The following is an 18,876-nucleotide window of genomic DNA, read 5'->3' on the forward strand; positions in this document are numbered from 1 at the left end:
TGGCATATTTATAAACAAATATCTTTTAGCAGCTGTTATTCCTTCCTCAGCATTCAAACAATTCAAAGAAAACATAATAACATACAATATCCAAACTCTCTGTATATTTTTCATCTTTATGTGGCTTTATTTTAACCTCTATTGCTTTTATTTTCAATTTTTGGCTTTGGAGACAGGGTTTCTCTGTGTATGTTTGGCTATGAAATTGGCTGAAATTCACTCATGCGGCCAGCTTTCATCAGCACCATTTCATGGCAGGGCCTCTTAAAACAGCTGCAAGGTTTTACAGCTAAAGCTGAGTCAGGAAGCCTCTCTTAAATGAGACGCATTTGCCTCTAGCAAACAGAACCCACCTGAAAAAATGCTTCTATCAACAAGCTGTGCTTAACCCTATTCTTTTTTGTCTAGAATTACTTCCCTAGCTCTCTCAAGCTTTATGTGGATGCAGTTGTCTATGTGGGCACCATTTGTTGACTGAGATTTCTGTTCTGCCCAGTTCCCGCAACATACAGGGTTCAAAGCCAGGGTGGGCAACATGAACCCAAGTGAGAATAAGTTAACAAATATATCTATGTACAGTCTTCTTTCTAGAATGGGAAATGGAGACAGTGAGATGACTCATCCATAAGACATTTGCACCAAGTCTATGAGCTAAGATCTATCCTGGATCCCATAAGGAAGATAGGGGAATTGACACTCAAAAGTCATTTTTCTACCTTCTGGGGAGACCATGACATGTGGGTACACACACGCACACACACACACACACACACACACACACACACACACACACACCAGAAATGTAAAATAAATTAAAATTTTAATTGTGAAATGTAGTATGCTCTATGTGTGGTTCTACACACCCCCTCTTTCCCGACGATCAACCTATTCCAGTAGTAACCTGCCTGAGTCTGGAGCATCAATGGAGGCCAAGGATGACTATGGATGTGGCCTAAGACAAAATTAGAAATTTAAATCAACATGAACGGTGGTTTACAATTTTGTTTTTAAGTTGTATGGAGCGTTGTTGAAGGTGACAACATTGCTTTGAATTCTCATAAGGTTACAGCCCTGATTGAAGACTGCCCTGTCTACAAACTGGCACAGATCTGGCTGATTCTTCATGTAGCCTCTGGTTCTCAGACTTCAGGAAAAAGCGAGAGTCGTGTCCTCAAGTTCAGAGTCATAGGAGTTGCAGGTAGTGAAGTAGAGAAAGGGGAAGGCAGGGTGCTGGGCAGTGTCTTGGACTTGCATCTCAAGCAGGGAGTGGCCAGATATTTTCCAATGGGCTGTTGCTGAAGTTTGGCCATGTCCAGTTGTGTCCTTTTATGAAGTTCAGCAATGAAAAGTCTTGTGGTTAGTATTTGGAGATTCCACTGTCTTCTTTATTCACAGGAAGAAGTATGTGTAGGGTGTTAGAGTGTGTGGGGTGTGTAGTATGTGTAGGGTGTGTAGGGTGTACAATGTGTGTGGGGTGTGTAATATGCCCAAGCAGGGCCAAGCTTCATTTCTGCCACTTGCATCTCATTTATTCATGAGGGATAAGTGGGGAAGACACTGAGGGAACCACATTGGAGCAGTCCTAGGGGCTCAGGGTGATAGAGCTGCCGGCAGTTTGGAGCCCAAAAAAGGGAAAGACCTGTCTGTCAAATGAAGTTTGGAAGGTGTAGATGTGTTTGTTAGTGATGGCATCATAGAAGACAATATCTCCACGGTCATAATCCACGTAGACACCGACTTTCCTAAGACTGATTAGGAGATTCTCCTGGGCACTGCAGTTGGTGATTGGCTGACATCCAGAGGACGAAATGCGCAGTGCCCACAAGCAGCTTGGCCCAGAGTTCTGAATCTGGGACCCCTGGGGCAATGCAGCAGCCACTCCCACTATGCCAACCCTGCCTGGGGGTCCCTGGATTTCCACCTCCCACACCCTATAGCCTGAGGAGAGGCCTTGGGAGCCCCTTACACAGTAGAAAGGATAGAATTGTCGAGGTTTTGCCTGTGTATTCAATGTGCTGTCAACGAGGTCCAAACTTGCTTCCTTTAGATCGTGAGAAAAGGTGAGGTTTGGGTTAGCTGAGGTCGAGTCCAGAGTCATAGGTACTGTGGGAAGATAAAGAAAAATGAAGAGGGATAGTTTCAGACCAAGTCATCCAGCACCCTGCTTTTGAGCGTCTCATATAGGTAGTTGGGAGAATTTCTTTTTCAAATTCCAATTCCTGTCCTCAGAGAAGACTCCTGCCTATTTCTTTTGGTTTTCTGAGAAGGGGGTCTCATATAACCCAAAGAAGGCTGAAATTTTCTGTGTAGCTAAGGACGATCTTGAACTTCTCATCTTTCAAACTGCACCTCCCTTGTGCTGGAATTATAGATATGGTATACCATGCCCATGCTCCCTATACCCCTCTCTCCAGTACCTCTGCCTACTCTCTATCCCCAGGCCTCAAACTTAGCCCCTAATTTTATGAGGTTCTCTTCTGTGGGTGCAGAGTGAAGCTCCCCCAGTCCACGTGGTAGTAGAATCATTTCGAACAGAGGCTTTGAACTAAGGTCATAATACCCTGGACAATTTGGATCTTTTAACAATGAAGACATGTCTCCTCCATTTCCACATTTCCTGGTTCTCATATGGCAAATAATTGGGGCAACTATGAGAGGTCAAGGTTCAGCCTTATTTTCTAAACTGGGATCACCACTATCCTGACTTTCTAAAACTGAGTTTCTGGAGCCAGGAGGTGTGTCAGCTTACAAGGCATGTGGTCCCAAGCCTGACACGTGATTTCAGTCCAGAAGCCCACATGGTGTGAGGCTGACTTCCCCAAGTCATCCTTTGACTTCCACACATAGACACATGTGTGCACACATGAGTGCACATGATAAAATGGAATCCCTCAAACACAGGAGGACTGGATGAAGTGGATATTTGGAGACACTTGATCTACCCCCACCCTCGTATTGTGGCTCAGACAATGAATGGCTGTTTATCAAAGCTATTCTTTATCTGTCCTATTCAAAGGTTAGAGCTTCAGTGGTCCCAGCTTGCTAAGGTTTATTAAGTGGGGACATTTTAGCTCCTCATTTGGTGTTGCCTTTGCTGCAATGATAGTTCTCTCTGTGTATGGGGGTTGGGGAGAGATGGTGGATGTGGAAGTATGCATTAAAGCATGTGGTCAGGGTCACTGGGGTAGGCTAGGGAGATGATCCACGCAGATCTTACCCATTTCTGCTCTCCAGACCAGGCTATTACTGTTGTATTACTGGGGGATAGGTGGGTGGGGACAACGACCATAGAGGAAGACTGATAGGAAATTCTATGATATACCAGGGGCATCAGAGTCAAAACAATTAGGGGAAGAGCAGCACTGGGTGAGAATAACCACCATGGGGGCTTGTCTTCTGTTTTGTTGGAGGTGCTCCTTGCCAGGCACGGTGGTGCATAAACCTCTAATTCCAGCACTTGGGAAGCTGAGACAGGAGAACTACCATGAGTTCAAAAGTAGTCTGGGCTACATGAGATTCTGTATCAAAAGCAAACAAACAAACAAAAAAACAAAGAACTGGGGAGGTGCTTTGGCAGTGTAGGCATGAGGACATGAGTCGTGATCCCCAGCATCCAAGGATAAAATCTGGGTGTGGCCCTAGCACACTTGTAACCCTGGTGCTGAGTAGCAGGGATGGCTGGATGGGCATGGGCCTCAGTAGTAAGACAGCCCATTATATCTACTGAGCTTGAGGTTAGTGAGAGATTTTGTATATGAAACTAAAGAAGAGTGTGAAAGATTTTTAAGTCTAGCCTCCGTGAGTACACATGCACACACACACACCACACCACACACACACACCAGACACACCTGCACACACATACACACACCACACCAAACACACATACACACCACACCCCCCCCCCACATCACATGGAAACAAACACCCTGCACGCACACACACCACACAGACCACACACGCACTCACCACACATACCACACATGCACACACACACCACTCACACCACACATGCAAACCACACACACAGGAACACACATATACCACACGCACACACACACCACACACACAAAGGCACGTACACATACAACACATACATGCACGAACACATACATCACATACACACGTGCACACACACATGTGCACATATGCGCACTCACCAGCTAGAGGGAAAAGAAAAAAGAATTGATAAAAGACAGGTGAGATGGCTTGGCAGGTACAGATACAAATGCTGCTGCCTAAGCCCAAAACTCACATAAAAAACCTCATGTAAGAAGAGAACAGTATTCACAAAACAATCTTCCCAACCCCATTGTGCATAAGTATACATACACAACAATAACCAAGAAAAGAAATATTTTAAAGGGAAAAACCAAAGTGGGTGGGGGAGTGAGAAGGAAAGGGCAACATGCAGGGATATGCAGCCCACAACTCTGAGGCTGTCAGTGTGCACAGAGCCCAGCTCACAGCCAGCTCCTCCTCTAGGAGCATGGAGTAAGGGGCCCAGTTTTGCTCTTGAGCAGTGTTGAAGGTGGGGGGGTGCTGTCCCACAAAAGAGGCCTTGAGGTGGAAGGGGAAGGAATAGGGCTGAGCATTAGGTTCTGCTGAGCTCCAGAGGCAGCAGGAGAGTCAAAGACCAAGCAGCAGGGTACACCTGCACATTAGGGGTCCCATGTTGAGGGTTAGGTCTTTCCCAGGGAAAGTTTAGCTTGGGAAGCAGAAGAGAGAAGCCAGGCCCTCATTCTAAGTCTACCCCTCTCTGGCCTCTGATGTCTGTACCATTACACATCCCTTCTCGGTCTCTCCTGTGGGAAGCCTTACTCATCTTTCCAATCTTTTTTTGTTCCTGTATTCTCAGGGGAGCTGGGAGCAATCAGGGTGTTCTGCATGCTAGGTAGCTCTCCGAGGGTCTGGTTTCTAACTTTCCTCTGCTGTATCAGAGCTGGGAATGAACAGAACACTTTGACCTGCACACCTAGAGGACCCTTGCTTCCCTACAGGAAGACCCTTGTGCCAAGCAGGAATCCTACCTGAGGTGGGCAACTCTGAGTTATTCTTCTGGAACAGGAGCCCTAAGATTTGAGAGAGAAAACAAATTTTGGGTTAATAACAAGTGGTAATGAATTAAAAGTTATATTGGGGATGAGCATCTGATCCTGGCTTTTATCCTGACTACCCTCAAAGCTGAACTTATCAAATGACATCATTACAGGTATTGTCCCTGTGGGTCTCAACTCCTCAGCTTTGCTGAGCTAACTAGGCCTGTTAGGTCAGCTCCAGCTACAGACTGAGCTGCCTGTACCTGAGCCTTGTGCAATGAAGAAATAAATCTGTAAATTTTCATTCATTATGAACATTTCTTAATTAGTGGGGGTGTCACTATGATTACATAAATGTAAAATAATAGAAGAATTCCATAAGCTTGTTCTTCATTGGTGTTCACACACACACACTGTACCTTCCATCCACAATATCCCATTGAAGAGAGATTTTGTATTCTTCACTTTCCCCAAACAGCAGTGTATGCACACACTTACAGTTCTCCTTGTCCTTTTTATCCAGGCTGTTCAGGAATGCGCTTTTATCTTCCTTCCCTTCAGTCTTCAGGTTGTCTGTGAGGAGAGAGAAGGAGATGGGGAGTCCACAGAGGTTAAGCAAGCAACAAGGAACACACAGTGAGGCACTGATTGCTGATGTGGGAAGAGGTGGTACTGGGATTTCTCTCATAGTCTCAGCGGACCAAGAAGGCAGCCAACAGGGAGAGCTGCTCTAGGGTCTCCCTGAAGTGGCTCTCCAGTACAGCTCAGGCCAGAACAGAAGTATTAGGAGTCACAAGCATAAGCCACTGAATTCGGACTTTTCTCTATATTATTTTGAAACCATAAAGGACAAGGGCATGCTGACACTCAGGAAGCTGACACAGGAGGCTGACAACTTTTAGTCCACAGTACATAGTGAGTTCCATGTCTCAAAAGGAAAGGAAAAGGGAGCTGGAAAGAGGTCTCAGTGGTTAACAGCACCAGGGACCCAGTTCAGTTCTCAGCATTCATTGAAACTCCAGATCCAGGGCATCTGGCACCCTCTTCTGACCTCCATGGACACCAGGCACATGCACATTACATGCATACAAAACACCCATAGAAATAAAATAAGTAAAACTTATTAAAAAATGAATGAAATGAATTTAAATAATATGTTCTTTAGCTCAGAATGTTAAAACACACTGCCATTTCAGCATGTCCATTAAAGGTTGAGTGCTTCCTGGGCACAGAGCTCGTTGGTGGAGACTCAGTTACTCAGAAGATCACTGCGGTCTTCCATAAGAGACTCCCCTGGACAATATTTCTGTTTGTTTTTGTTTTCATTGCTATATTTTATGCTCTATTTCAATATTAGGTCTTTCAGAGCCAATGTGTATTCTTTACCACACTATGTGTGAATGCTGTGTTTTGGTGCCCAGGGGTACATGTGATAAGCAACAACCAAATTGGGAACATACTTCTAGTCCCATGTTCACCACCTAGTAAACTAGGAAAATTTCTGAGGTAAGAGGTGCTTTGACTCTGGAGATGTAGCTCAGATTGCAGAGTGCTTGTCAAGCAAGCACGAAGTCCTCAGCACTAAACCTGATACAGCACAGCATGAGGGATTTCTGCATAATGGTTCTCTGAAGGTACTCAGCATTCAGCCTGGGTTCTGAAAGGCTCTGGGGCTGTACCAGAGATGTCAGGCAGTATCTGGGGCGATGGAAAGAATCCCGATGCAGGTAAGGACAGGAAATGGCAGTCACATCTTACCTGTTAATTTCTTCAGGGTTTCTGTGATGGACTCGTGTCTTGCTTTTGCTTCACTCATTTTTTTCTTCAGGTTCAAAGGAACTGGGGTTGGGTTGTAAAATTTAAATTCTTTACTCCTGTGAAGATATGTTGATCTGAGTAGTAAGTTTGGGGATAGATTGTATACAGGAAGATTCTGGAAGATGGTTCCTGGTGAGGAGGCAGAGTGATAAATACAGTCTAGAGTCAGGGAGCTTAGTGTCAGGGGGTATTGACAGAGGTTTCTCTCCTGCCTGTTCCTGTATATTTTCAGTCCCAAAGAAACACAGAGATGTCTATATTAATCATAAACTGGTTGGCCTATTAGCTCAGACTTCTTATTAACTCTTAAAACTTACATTAAATCATAATTTTTGTCTGTATTAGCCACGTGGCTTAGTACCTTTTATCAGCAAGACATTTTCATCTTGCTTCCTCTGTGTCTGGGTGAAGACTGCAGAGTGTGCCCTTCTTCTTCCCAGAATCCTCCTGTACTGGTTGCCCTGCCTCTACTTCTTCCTGCCTGGCTACTGGCCAATTAGCATTTTAGTAAACTACTACAACTGATAAAACTTTGCAGGATATAAGACCGTTGTCCCACAGCAAGGGCGCCAGGGCAGGCATGCAGGGCTGAATGAGGTCAGACCTAAGAAAATATAGAAATGAAGATGGGAGATGGACCAGAGAAGAGAGAAGGGACAGGGTGTAGGGAGGTAGAGTAGGAAACCCAGGGTTCACCTCCTTGACCAAAAGGAATGTGGGAGCAGAGTGCAGCTGGGAAAGAAAAGACTGTTCTTCTGTGTGATTATTTTAGGAGTCTGAGCAGCTGAGAACAAACAAGCAGTCTCAATACAACAAATGCTGCTCCAGCCAGTGCCTGTTTAACCCACTTAAAACCCAAGAAAGATTATAAAGTAATTTTATGGTGTAAAACAATTCCGTATTCTGTCAATTATGCTTTAAATAAATGTCGATTGACCAGTAGCCAGGCAGGAAGTATAGGTGGGACAACCAGACAGGAAGTAGAGGCGGGGCAATGAGAACAGGAGTATTCTGGGAAAAAGGAAGCTCTTCTCTGCAGTCTTGCCCAGACCACGGAAGAGGCAAGATGTGACCAGCCCCGCTGAAAAATGTCTGGAGCCACGTGGCTAACATATAGTAGAATAATGGGTTAATAGAAGTTATAAGAGCTAATATGAAGCCTGAGTTAAGAAGCCAATCAGTTTTATAACTTATGTAGACATTCTTTGTGATTATTTGGGACCTAACAACTGTGGGGACCAGGCAGGAAAGAAACCCCAACAAGCAGGCCCTCATGTTACTATTTTAGACACAAAAGAACAGAGTTAAGCATGACTTCTTGGTAGTCAGCATTTTGCTAATGGCATGCCGCAGCTCCTTTAAGAGAGGTCTTGCAGATTTAGCCGTAGCATAAAAAAAAATCCATGCAGTTTTGAAATGGCAGCTTTCTGGGTCATGCTGCCAGCACAAATTCTGGCTCTTTCAGGAGGCCAAGCATTTAAATGGAGTTTGTAGACAGCAAACTGCAAGTTACCTGGTGGAGCATGGGCCAAGTGGTTATCAGAGTTGAGGTGGTGAGCATGGCTTCCACCCACAATCTCAGAGGCAGTGAGGGACTTCCACCATGTTTTATTAGGTGGAGCAAGCAGGTGGGGCCTTGTTTGTCCTAGCAATGCTGCCTCTTAGGTTCTTAAGAAGTGCTTAGCAATTTAAAAATTTGTTCTGTTTAGCAAAGGATTGAAGATAGGCAATAAGAAGAGATTCAGACATAAAAGACCTCTAAATGGGACACAGTGTGTTTAAAAAATGTAGGTAGCCTAGGGAGAGAGAAAAAAAAGAGTAGAGAGAGTTATAAAAGAAAGTAGATGGCTTATAAAAGACAATAAAAGAAAGTCTTTAAATAGATTGTCTCAGATTAAAGGATTAATTGAATAAAATAAATTAATTTAATAAAATGAATATTAAAAAGTAATAGAGTAAGAAAACAAGACACAAAAGATGGAATATACACATAGAGTCTGGATTATGTATATTATTGTGATTTATGAATTTTTTTGACCATGAAGGAGCTAAGGACTGTGATGCTGTAAAACAATCCCACACCAGTCCAGAATTATTGGTTAAAAAAGGGTTATTTATCTAAGGGGAAAAACTTACAGATCATCATCATAAACTGTCCTCTGAGCACAAACAGGAAACAGAGTCTAGCAGCCAGTATGGGAGCCAGAAGCAAGAGAGTGGGCTCACGGTTCCTGCTGCTTTTTAAACTATAAGAGATCATGCCAAATTGGGTTCGTATCTTAAAGGCTATTGGCCGAAGGAGCAGAATGTGTTTCCACAGCAGTACAGAGACACATTTCACTGTATGAACTGTTAAGTTAAGCCAACATAAAGGTATCTTGACTTTAGAATTTGGGTCTAAGGGATTTGTTTCTTTGGAAAAGATGTTCTTCTTTTGTTTCCACAGAGGATGAGAACCTGTGGATTGTTTCCAGGTGATTGTGGTTTTATGGACCACCTGAAAAATTTCCACAAGAACCCCCAAAATACTTTGCCCAACAAAAAGCAGGAAGCAATTTGGAAAGAACTATGCTGAAATTACCAAATATTATTTATAAATGTTCTTTACATTTAAAGATGAATATGCTATAGAAATTTGCATTGGTATGGATCTTGGTTTATTGATATTATCTTAAGACCAATTTGTTATATGTATGTTTCTGTTTTTGATTAAGGTATTGTGTTTGTGCAGCTCATTTAAAAATATAATGTATAATTAAGAAATATAGGTAAAGAAATAATTATCTATAATTGTCAAGCTTGTAGTCATGTTAATTATATATAGAGAGATATATTTTAGTTAGATAGGTATTCTTCAAATCTTTCAAAGACCTTCAGAATATGGCATTTAAAATGTTTTAAGAATTTAACTTTTCATAACAATGAGACACATTTGCTCCTAAAAGCACCAATTACTTCAAGAGGAAGATGGGCATTGAAAAGTTTCCTTATGTCATTGGTTAGATATTTGGACAAGAATTTGCTCTTGCCTTGACTTGATTCTATTCTGCATGAACTACACATGCAGGTCCCACAGAGAAGTTACTGTTGAATTTGCGTATACATGAGACAATCCTTCGGGGTTCCTGCTCCATGTAAGGGTCTGCTAGACATTCTGCAGGACACAGAAGAAAGTGACTGGCAAACTGCCAATATAGCCGAAACTGCCTTTGACATTTCCTACTTCATGAAAAAGTCTGCTGGATACTATGGGCCTGCAGGCTGAAGATGGATGCCCCAATGGTACAAAAGAACTTTGGGTGACTGTATAGGCAGCTAGATGTCTCTGTCAAGTCGAGAGCTTTGGAAGTTGCTTACAATGCACTTCCTGTTTACTTAGGTAATATTATCTCCTTTTGGAGTCTTTGATAGAGTTGAAGAATAGATAGTTATAGATATAGTATTCCTTAGTTATGATAAAAATAAAGTAGCTATAAATATTGTAACTATAATCCTTGCTTGATACATGTTTTGTTATATGTAATTGTATGTTAAAGTTAAAAACTTCCTTTTTATTTAAACAGAAAAGGGGAGATGATGTGGGAATCTCATCTTTATGTTGTGAATACCATTGGTGAATAAAGAAACTTCCTCGGCCAGTTGACAGGGCAGGATAGAGCTACTTTGGGAAAACTAAACTTAATGCTGGGAGAATGGAGGCAAAATCAAAGAGAAACCATGGAGCTGCCACCAGAGACAGACATGTCGAACCTTGCTGGTAGGCAGCAAGCCTCATGGCAAAATATAAAATACTGGAAATGGGTTAATACTAGATGTAAAAGCTAGTTAGCAAACCACTTAAGTGGTTGGCCAAGCGGTGATTTAAATAATATAAAATCACTGTGTGATTATTTTGAAAGTCTGTGCAGGCAGGAAAACAAGCAAGCAGTTTCCTACTACAGATCAGACCTATAAAAATATGGAAATGAAGATGGAAGATGGATCAGAAAAGAGACAATGGATAGAGAGTAGGGAGGTAGAATAGGAAACCCAGGGTTTACCCACTTGACCAAGAGGAATATGGGAGAGGAGGCAGCTGCTCTAAAGCTGGGTGTTGGTGAAAAGAGCTGTGCCCAGCAGACCACATGCTACTGTGGCCAGCTTGGTCTTCCCTACCTGCAGTCAAAAGAGCTCATAGCTGAGTTATTGGAGGATGTGAACATATTTGGATATATCTTGAATGTTGTATATATGAGTGAACCAGAAAGCACAGTGCACTTGGGATGCCCATCATACCTGCCCAAGATGTCTTTGATGCCCTGGAAGAGAAAGAGAGAACAATGTCAGAGCTTGCCTGAGTCACAGGTGCCACGAATGGATTCAGATTCAGCTGGAGGCAGAGTGAGTCTGCTCCAGTTTTCCACCCTCTCTTTCCTCTCTCTGTCTTTCTGTCTCTGCTATCTCTGTCTGTCTGTCTGTCTGTCTGTCTGTCCCTGCCTGTTCTTTTCTCTCCCCCCATTCAACTCTGAACTGCTACCCCCCAAACTCCTGATATAGTTGGGATAGTGTTTAAACCTCAGGAGAAACAGAGTGGAGAGAGAAGAAAGAGTGACATTTGGGAGATGGCTGTTGCCTCTGATATAGAACCAGGGAGTTCAACTTGGCTGTGTTAGGACAAAGGTGAAATGGCTGTTCATGGTTCTTTAAAGAATAAAACAAAAACAAAACAGAAACCAGGTGTGTTAGTCCAGGCACTTGGGTGTGCTATTATTCCTCCCTCTTGGTTTTGTTTGTTTGTTTGTTTTTATCTGAGACAGTTTAATGTATATCAGGCTGGCTCGAATTCTCTGTGTAGCCAAGAACAGTCCTGAACTACCGATTCTTCTGTGTCTGACTCCTGACTCCTGAGTGCTGAGAGGACAGGAATGCACGAACACCTCAGTCCTCCCCACCAATTAATTTTTACTATTTTAAATCTAAATTTAAAAATTGAAGCATTATAAGTATAACTTTATTGATTTATTGGACTAATTACATTTTATCTCAGCAATTGATGATTTAGCATCTAAACTGAGATGTGAAAAATAAACAAGAATTCAAAGACTCAGAACTAAAAAAACAAAAACACTTACGAATACAAAATAGCTCATAAATATGTCTAAAGATGCTGAAATGATTACATTTGGAATATTGAATTAAATACATTGTTGAAAGTGTTTTTATTAAAATTACTTTTATCTGATTTTTTTTTCCTTCTTGGCCTGGAATTCCATTTGAGAACCAGGTTGACTTTGAGCTCACCTATGTCACCCAAGTGCTGGGATTAAGGGTGTACCACTATGCCTGAGTCTTTTTTTTTCTTTTTAATGTTACTACTAGAAATATAGATCGAAATACAGTCCTTTATATTGTGTTTTATTGTTAAGGTTTATTAATTTTTTAGAATAACCTGAAAAATATTTTTTATTTTAAGTTTATATTTAATGTATGAATGCTCTGTCTGCTCATATGCCTACATGCCAAAAGAGGGTATCGGATTCCATTAAAGATGGTTGTGAGCTGCCATGTGCTTGCTGGAAATTGAACTCAGGACCTCTGAAAGAGCAGACAGTGTTCTTAACCAATGAGCCATCTCTCCAGCCCTATTTTTATTATTTTTAAACCATGTATATATGTGTGTCTGTGTGTGGGCATGTAAATGAGAATGGAGGTACCCTACAAGGCCAGAGTGATCAGATCTGCTGGATCTGGAGTTACAGAAGGAGGTCAGGGAAAAACCTGTGGGAATTGGCCCTGTACTTCCACCATGTGGGTCTTGGATTGGTGGCAGGTGCCTTTGCACAATAAGTCTGAGAGATGCTTTTAAGTAACGTATGTGTCCTACATTACAATTAAACCTTTGTCCTAACACTGTCAGGCTTCCTTGGCTGTATGAGATCTTGCATCAAAGAACAAGATTAAAAAACTCTAGATTTTTTTTATGGCTCTCTTTCTTTTTTTCCCCTCCCTTCTTCTCTTTCATGTCTCTCTCTCTCTCTCTCTCTCTCTCTCTCTCTCTCTCTCTCTCTCTCTCACACACACACACACACACACACTGTGTGTGTGTGTGTGTGTGTGTGTGTGTGTGTGTTTCCAGGCTGGCCTTGAACTCTAGTGGTCCAGGGAAGCCTCCTACCTCAGGAGTGCTAGAATTACAGAGGTGAGACACCACGCCCAGCTGTTTGAGATAGTGTCTTGATCTTTGTTCATGTTAGCCTTGGAATAGCAACAATCCTCTTGCTTCAGTGTTCTGAGTTATAAGAGGCGCTTTGGTTAGATCAGTGGTTCTCAACCTGTCTTAATACAGTTCCTTATGTTGTGGTGACCTCCAACCATAGAGTTGTTTTCGTTGCTACATCATAACTGTAAATTTGCTACTCTTATGAATTGGAATGTATGTATCTGATATTTTCCAGTGGTTTTTGATGGCCCCTGTGAAAGGGTCAGCTGATCCCCCAGAGGGATCAAGAACCACAGGTTGAGAACAGTTGAATTAGGTGAAGAAGGGTGGTAGTTGGTGGATTAGTTCAGGAAGGCAATAAAAAGTAATAAAGCAACCACAGTTAATACACGAGGCTTATTAGGAGAAAGGGCTCAGTGAGCACTGATTCTTGGTGGAAGAGAGAGGAACAGTACATTATGTCGGAGACAATACAAATGGAGCCTTGTGGGGAGCAACAGGCTTCCCTTTAAAATCTGACAGGAAGGACCTTTATCAAAAGGTCCAGCCTCAGCCAAAGAAAGGAAAGTATCTGACATTTATGTCCTTTCAAGGAGTGATTTGAGTTTCTCAAAATTTCATTTTAGAGGACAAAGGACATGGAGGAGTCAGATATTAGGAGCTGTTAGGACACAGTATCATACCCATTCTCAAGTATCTCTAGGAGAGAGAGAGAGAGAGAGAGAGAGAGAGAGAGAGAGGGAGAGAGAGAGAGTTCGTTCCCAATGCACTGACCTCCAGTAGCTCCATAGATGGTGCTTGTAGCCTATTTTTCAGGGACCCTGTGAGCTCTCTGAGGGTGGTCAGCTGTCCCTCTGTGTCAGTGACATACTCTTCTAACTGGTTGACTCCTTCCTGCTCCAGCCAGCTCAGCCTGGACAGGAGGAATCTCTCTTCCTCTTCCAGTCTCTGGCGCACACGTTTGAATTCCTCAAGGATCTTTAGTTTCTCTAGATGTACCTGGGCCTGTGGGTAAGGGAGGGGATGCAGAGATGAAGAAGGAATGAGAGAGGATCCTCCAGTCTTCCTTTAAGCCCATCATTCACTTTTTAAATCAATCAACCATCAATCAATAAATTAACTAATTATAGGCAAAGTTTAACTATATAGTCCTGGCTAGCCAAGAACTCACTAAGAGCAACAGGTTGGTTTTGTATTCATTGAGATCCACCTGTCTCTGCCTCCTAAGTGCTGGAATCAAGGCATGCACAATCTGGAACCATTCATTCTTTAGGAGTATATAAGGATTATTCTGAGACCCGTATAGAACAGCTTGCTACTGTGTACCTGTGGGAAAGGGGGAGGGGAAAGGAGATCAAATCACTTCCTGTGTTCAAAGATTTAGGCTCAATGACTTTTTTTTTTTTAACCTTCTAGGACATCAGCCAGAGACACAACTAAGAAATCTTAGCACTTGGGAAGTGCAGACAGGAGATTTAGGAAGCCAAGGCCAGCCTCCATTCCAGGCCAGCCTGGACTATTTGAGCCACTCTCTCAACACACAAACAACACCACCATCAAAAACCCAGGATAAGGTTGTAGTTCAGTTGAGAGAGTGCTTGCTTAGCATGTATGTAGTCCTGGATCCCATTCTCAGCACTGCATAGTCTGGGCATGCTGGTATTGTAATGATCTGTTCTGTCTCTTTAAGAGACAAGCCACGCCTGCTCCCTTCCCCCCAGTCTGCTAAGGAGGCACATGTTCCTTTCTGCTTGCAGCCTGAGTCTCTTCCTTTTCTGTCTCCCTTTGAAGAGGCAGCCTCTGTCTCCCAGCTCTCTCTCTCTCTCTCTCCTCTTCTCCTTCTGCCCCTTTAGGCTTGCCATGATGGAGCAGCAAAGCTAATTTGATATGTGAAAGCCCAGAAGTCCGAGGCAGGTGCCAGTACTGGGAAGAGAATATGAAACAGGAAGCAGAGGCTATAGAGCCTCTCATACTTCCACAACCCACTAATAAATATCCAACCCCAGTCTGCATGGCATGCCTGTCCCTTTGTCTCTCACCTGCTGCTACCACATGGCTGGCCGCCTAGGATCTGCATGTGGTCTATGCTGTCCCTGCCTGGGCCTGGCTGTTTTTAGGACCCACTGCCCCCTGCCTGCCACCATAATGCGATGCCTGACACTGCTAGGTGACCTGCAGCATTTCCGCCACATTAGCTACTAGGGGATCCGCAGCAATTTTAATTAATCCATTTCAGGTATAGCCCTGCAATTCCAGCACTGGGGGAAAGACAAAAGGGTCAGAAGATCAAGTCTATCCTTTTCTGTATAACAATTTCTAGTTTGTGTTACATAAGATACTGTGTCTAGGAGCTGGAGATATGGCTCAGTAAGGTACTTTGTTGTTCTTGCAAAGGACTCAGATTCAATTCCCAGAACACACATGGTTGCTCACAACCATCCTAACTCCAGTTTCAGGGATCCAGCGCCCTCTTCTGATCTCCATGGGTACCATACATGCACCTGGTATACGAACATACATGGAGGCAAGGCATTCATTCACATAAAATTAAATCTAAAAACAAGTCAATAAAAGATTCTTAAAAGTCAGTGGGGAAGGACATAAATAAATAAAGAAAAAGAGAGAGGAGGAGGAAAGAGAGAAAAGACAGAGAAAGAAAGAGAGAGAGAGAACTCTTCTCAGTTTAACTGCCTTCATACTGAATTTGCATGGATGGACCTGAAGAGATGATGCAGGGGTTAAGAATGCTTACTGCTCTTCCAGCACCTATGAAGAACAGCTCACAAATATCTATATTTCCAGTTCTTCTCGGTTCTGCTAAAATTTGCAAACATGACTTTCACTCACACAGACACATACACATAAAGGTAGTGCAAACCACTTTTAAAAAAGTAAACCAAATCAAAATCAGGTGGAGACATTTGGTGGTGTCAGATTATCTTGTATTTTCTTACTGTGTAATCAGTCTCTAGTGAAAAGGGGCTTGTGTGAGCCAGTGTGTGTGTGTGTGTGTGTGTGTGTGTGTGTGTGTGTGTGTGTGTGTGTGTGAGAGAGAGAGAGAGAGAGAGAGAGAGAGAGAGAGAGAGAGGGCCAGTGTGTGTGTGTGGTCCTTACAATGTTTGCTGTGGGTGGAGGAGCAGAAGCCCTTCTGGTTCACTGGAGCAGCACCCAGGCTGGTAGGTGAGTACAGCTGAGAAGCATGGCTCAGGCACCACACCCTCTGCTCTACCCTTGCCATCTTGTCAGCAGGACTTTTCCAGCCTGGTGTATAAGAAGTGCTCAGACATTTCCTCAACAGAGATGCTGAACTTCCTCAGAAGTGTTTGGAACGAATATTTCTTACCCTGAACACCTGGATTGCTCCTTCACCTTCCGTTTTCTTTTTAATTATTTCCTTGTCCTTTGGTCCCAAATCCCAGAGCTGTGTCTCAATCTGCACCTGTGGTGAGAGGATGCTTCAGTCAGGTTCTGCCTCTAGGGAGGCAGGGAGGACACCCCAGAGTACTGATGTCATTATTAGCAGCCCCCTTTTTTTCTCAGGGATCAAACCAATTTTCTCTTTGCATTATGTGATCCTGAGGGTCAAAGTCAAGTCCTCAGACTTGGTGGCAAGTGCCTTTAGTCCTGAATTATCTCCCCTGCCCCTAAAGTACTATTCTGATTATTCTTCTTGCCTTGTTTACAGATTGGTATTCCCCAGAACCTGGCCCTTTGAGCTCACTGGGCCCAGCTGCAAACTGCTAACTCAAGTATTAAGAATGCAGCAGTCGGTGCCAGCCAGATGGAACAGGCAGCAGCTCCCACATCCCCAGGGAATTCTACTTTGCTGAGCTGGGGACAGAGAAGGAGGCAGGTGCCCACCTTGTAGTTCTTGGCAGCCTCCTTTACCAAGGTAACTTGGTGGGTTTTGTGGTCCCTGGAGTCACGACACAGCAAGCAGAGGAACTCTCCATCCTCCTCACAGAAGTAATGATACTTTTCCTTGTGCTTCTGACATCTTGGCTCTTCTTCTGGTTGGAACTCAGCAGGATCCATAGCCTGTATATTCTCTGCAAGACTAGCCAACAGCTTATTGGGTCTGAACGCATTCTTATTCACAGGGAGTTGGCAGAGCGGACAATGGAGGATTTCTTTAGTTTTCCCAACCTGATTGATGCATTGCAGGCAGAAGTTGTGCCCGCAGTCAATGGTGACAGGATTCTGTAGAATTTCCATGCAGATGGGGCAGGTCATATCCTCCAGTAGTTTGCTGGCCCGTTTTCGGCTTGCCATGATGGAGCAGCAAGGCTAATTTGATAATGTGAAAGCCCAGAAGTCCGAGGCAGGTGCCAGTACTGGGAAGAGAAAATGAAACAGGAAGCAGAGGCTAAAGAGCCTCTCAATTGGAAGACTAGAGAAAAACAAATGAAGAGGGGATTAAATAAATGAATAACAGAAGAGTGGAAAACTTAAATGGGGAATATTGTGAAGAGAAGAAAGCAGTCAGTCCTACCTCACTGTCTCTCAGGAGGAAACAGATACTGTGAGTTTCTGTTTCCTGTAACGTAGAGCAACGCTTCCTGGACCTTGAACTGATTATGTTTACAAAGCAGTTGTCTAGGAAGAGAAGACCCAAGTGTCCAAGTTCACTCTACTACAGGTAGGGATGCAGCGGCTAAGTGGCATTACAGGGAGGTGTGCTAACCCCCTAGATCTCTTACTTCCCCCACCTGTCTTCTGGTGGTTTTTTCTCCCTGTCTCTGAGCCATCCTTTTTTCTGTTTGGTCTACCAGTTTCTTCCTCTGTCTCTGTACTTCTTAGATTCCCTGCTTGCCTGACCTGTTTCCTTTATCTCAACTACGACATTATCAACTAGTGTCATCCATGTACCTTTCAGTAGCTCAATACTTCTCTTTTTAACCGTTTCTCTCCTCTCCTCTCCTCTCCTCTCCTCTCCTCTCCTCTCCTCTCCTCTCCTCTCCTCTCCTCTCCTCTCCTCTTCTCTCTCTCTCTCTCTCTCTCTCTCTCTCTCTCTCTCTCTCTCTCTCTCTCTTGTTTCAAGAAATAAACTACTTCTTCCTTCCTCTCTGTAAGCCCAGGTCTCGGGCCTCCATCTTTGGAGTTCCCATATTTGTGCCCACCAAGCCTTGACCCCTCCCCAGAAGAGGGTCAAGACAGCCTGCCAAAATCTTGACCACTCCCCCAGTCTATTTAAACTGCTTCCAGGGAAAGTTCCCTTGTGGTCTTTCCTCTCTCCCTGGTGGTCGCATATGTAGCTTCCTGGTTCTCCCTTGGGAACACTCAAGAGCACAGGAATCCTATAACACCTGGATAATTTTTAATTTGACTTGTTGTGATTTGGCTTGATTGGGATTTTTGAGTCAGCAGAAAGCTCACTTTAGGAAAATTCATAACATCTTGGAGGTCCCACTGGGTAGGGCAGCCTTTCCTTGTGGCCCTAGGTCATGCGTCAGAAGCCCCCTAGCCTGCAATCTTTGCTCTCCACACCACGCTAAAACTAGCTCCTGTGTTGCAGTGGCTGCATCTTGGTGAGTCCCTTTTTCTTGTGTATGCTATAGAGCTTGGGGAACCCATTCGTACTTCCTTTTGTTGACTATTGGACTCTTGTGGAAGCTGCAGGCACTCACCAAGAGTTCTGACCTCATTGGCTAGACTGGCAAGACCAGGTCTAGCTGAGATGGACGTTGTTTGCTCTAGGTGAAAGGTGTCAGGGTACCAATGAAATGGATTTATGTCACCCTGACAACAAGGAGCATCTCTTTCTCTTATGGAGAGTGGGAGGAGTCACAGTTGAGGCAGGGTCTCATGTAGCCCAGGCTA

General features: G+C 43.6%; 1 protein-coding gene across 3 annotated transcripts; it reads right to left on the minus strand.

The window, feature by feature from the left end:
• Positions 1-803: 803 nt before the first annotated feature.
• On the minus strand, positions 804-17,615 carry LOC148119263 (E3 ubiquitin-protein ligase TRIM31-like). Of its 3 annotated transcripts, none has more exons than XM_087898656.1 (9): positions 17,549-17,615; positions 16,918-17,390; positions 16,400-16,495; positions 13,831-14,061; positions 11,133-11,155; positions 6,798-6,913; positions 5,538-5,612; positions 5,031-5,072; positions 804-2,103 (listed from the first exon to the last, which is right to left on the minus strand). In XM_087898656.1, exons 2-9 carry the CDS (start codon positions 17,326-17,328, stop codon positions 1,583-1,585), a joined length of 1,515 nt encoding a protein of 504 aa, XP_087754782.1. In that variant the 5' UTR covers positions 17,329-17,390; positions 17,549-17,615; the 3' UTR covers positions 804-1,582. The 3 variants fall into 3 exon arrangements, with proteins under 3 accessions (XP_087754782.1, XP_087754781.1, XP_087754780.1); XM_087898655.1 differs by having other exon boundaries at positions 16,918-17,446; positions 17,549-17,610; XM_087898654.1 differs by lacking the exon at positions 17,549-17,615 and having other exon boundaries at positions 16,918-17,535.
• Positions 17,616-18,876: the final 1,261 nt, after the last annotated feature.

Source organism: Myodes glareolus, chromosome 18 (assembly GCF_982192425.1).
Source record: "Myodes glareolus chromosome 18, mMyoGla1.1, whole genome shotgun sequence".
Lineage (NCBI taxonomy): Eukaryota > Metazoa > Chordata > Mammalia > Rodentia > Cricetidae > Myodes > Myodes glareolus.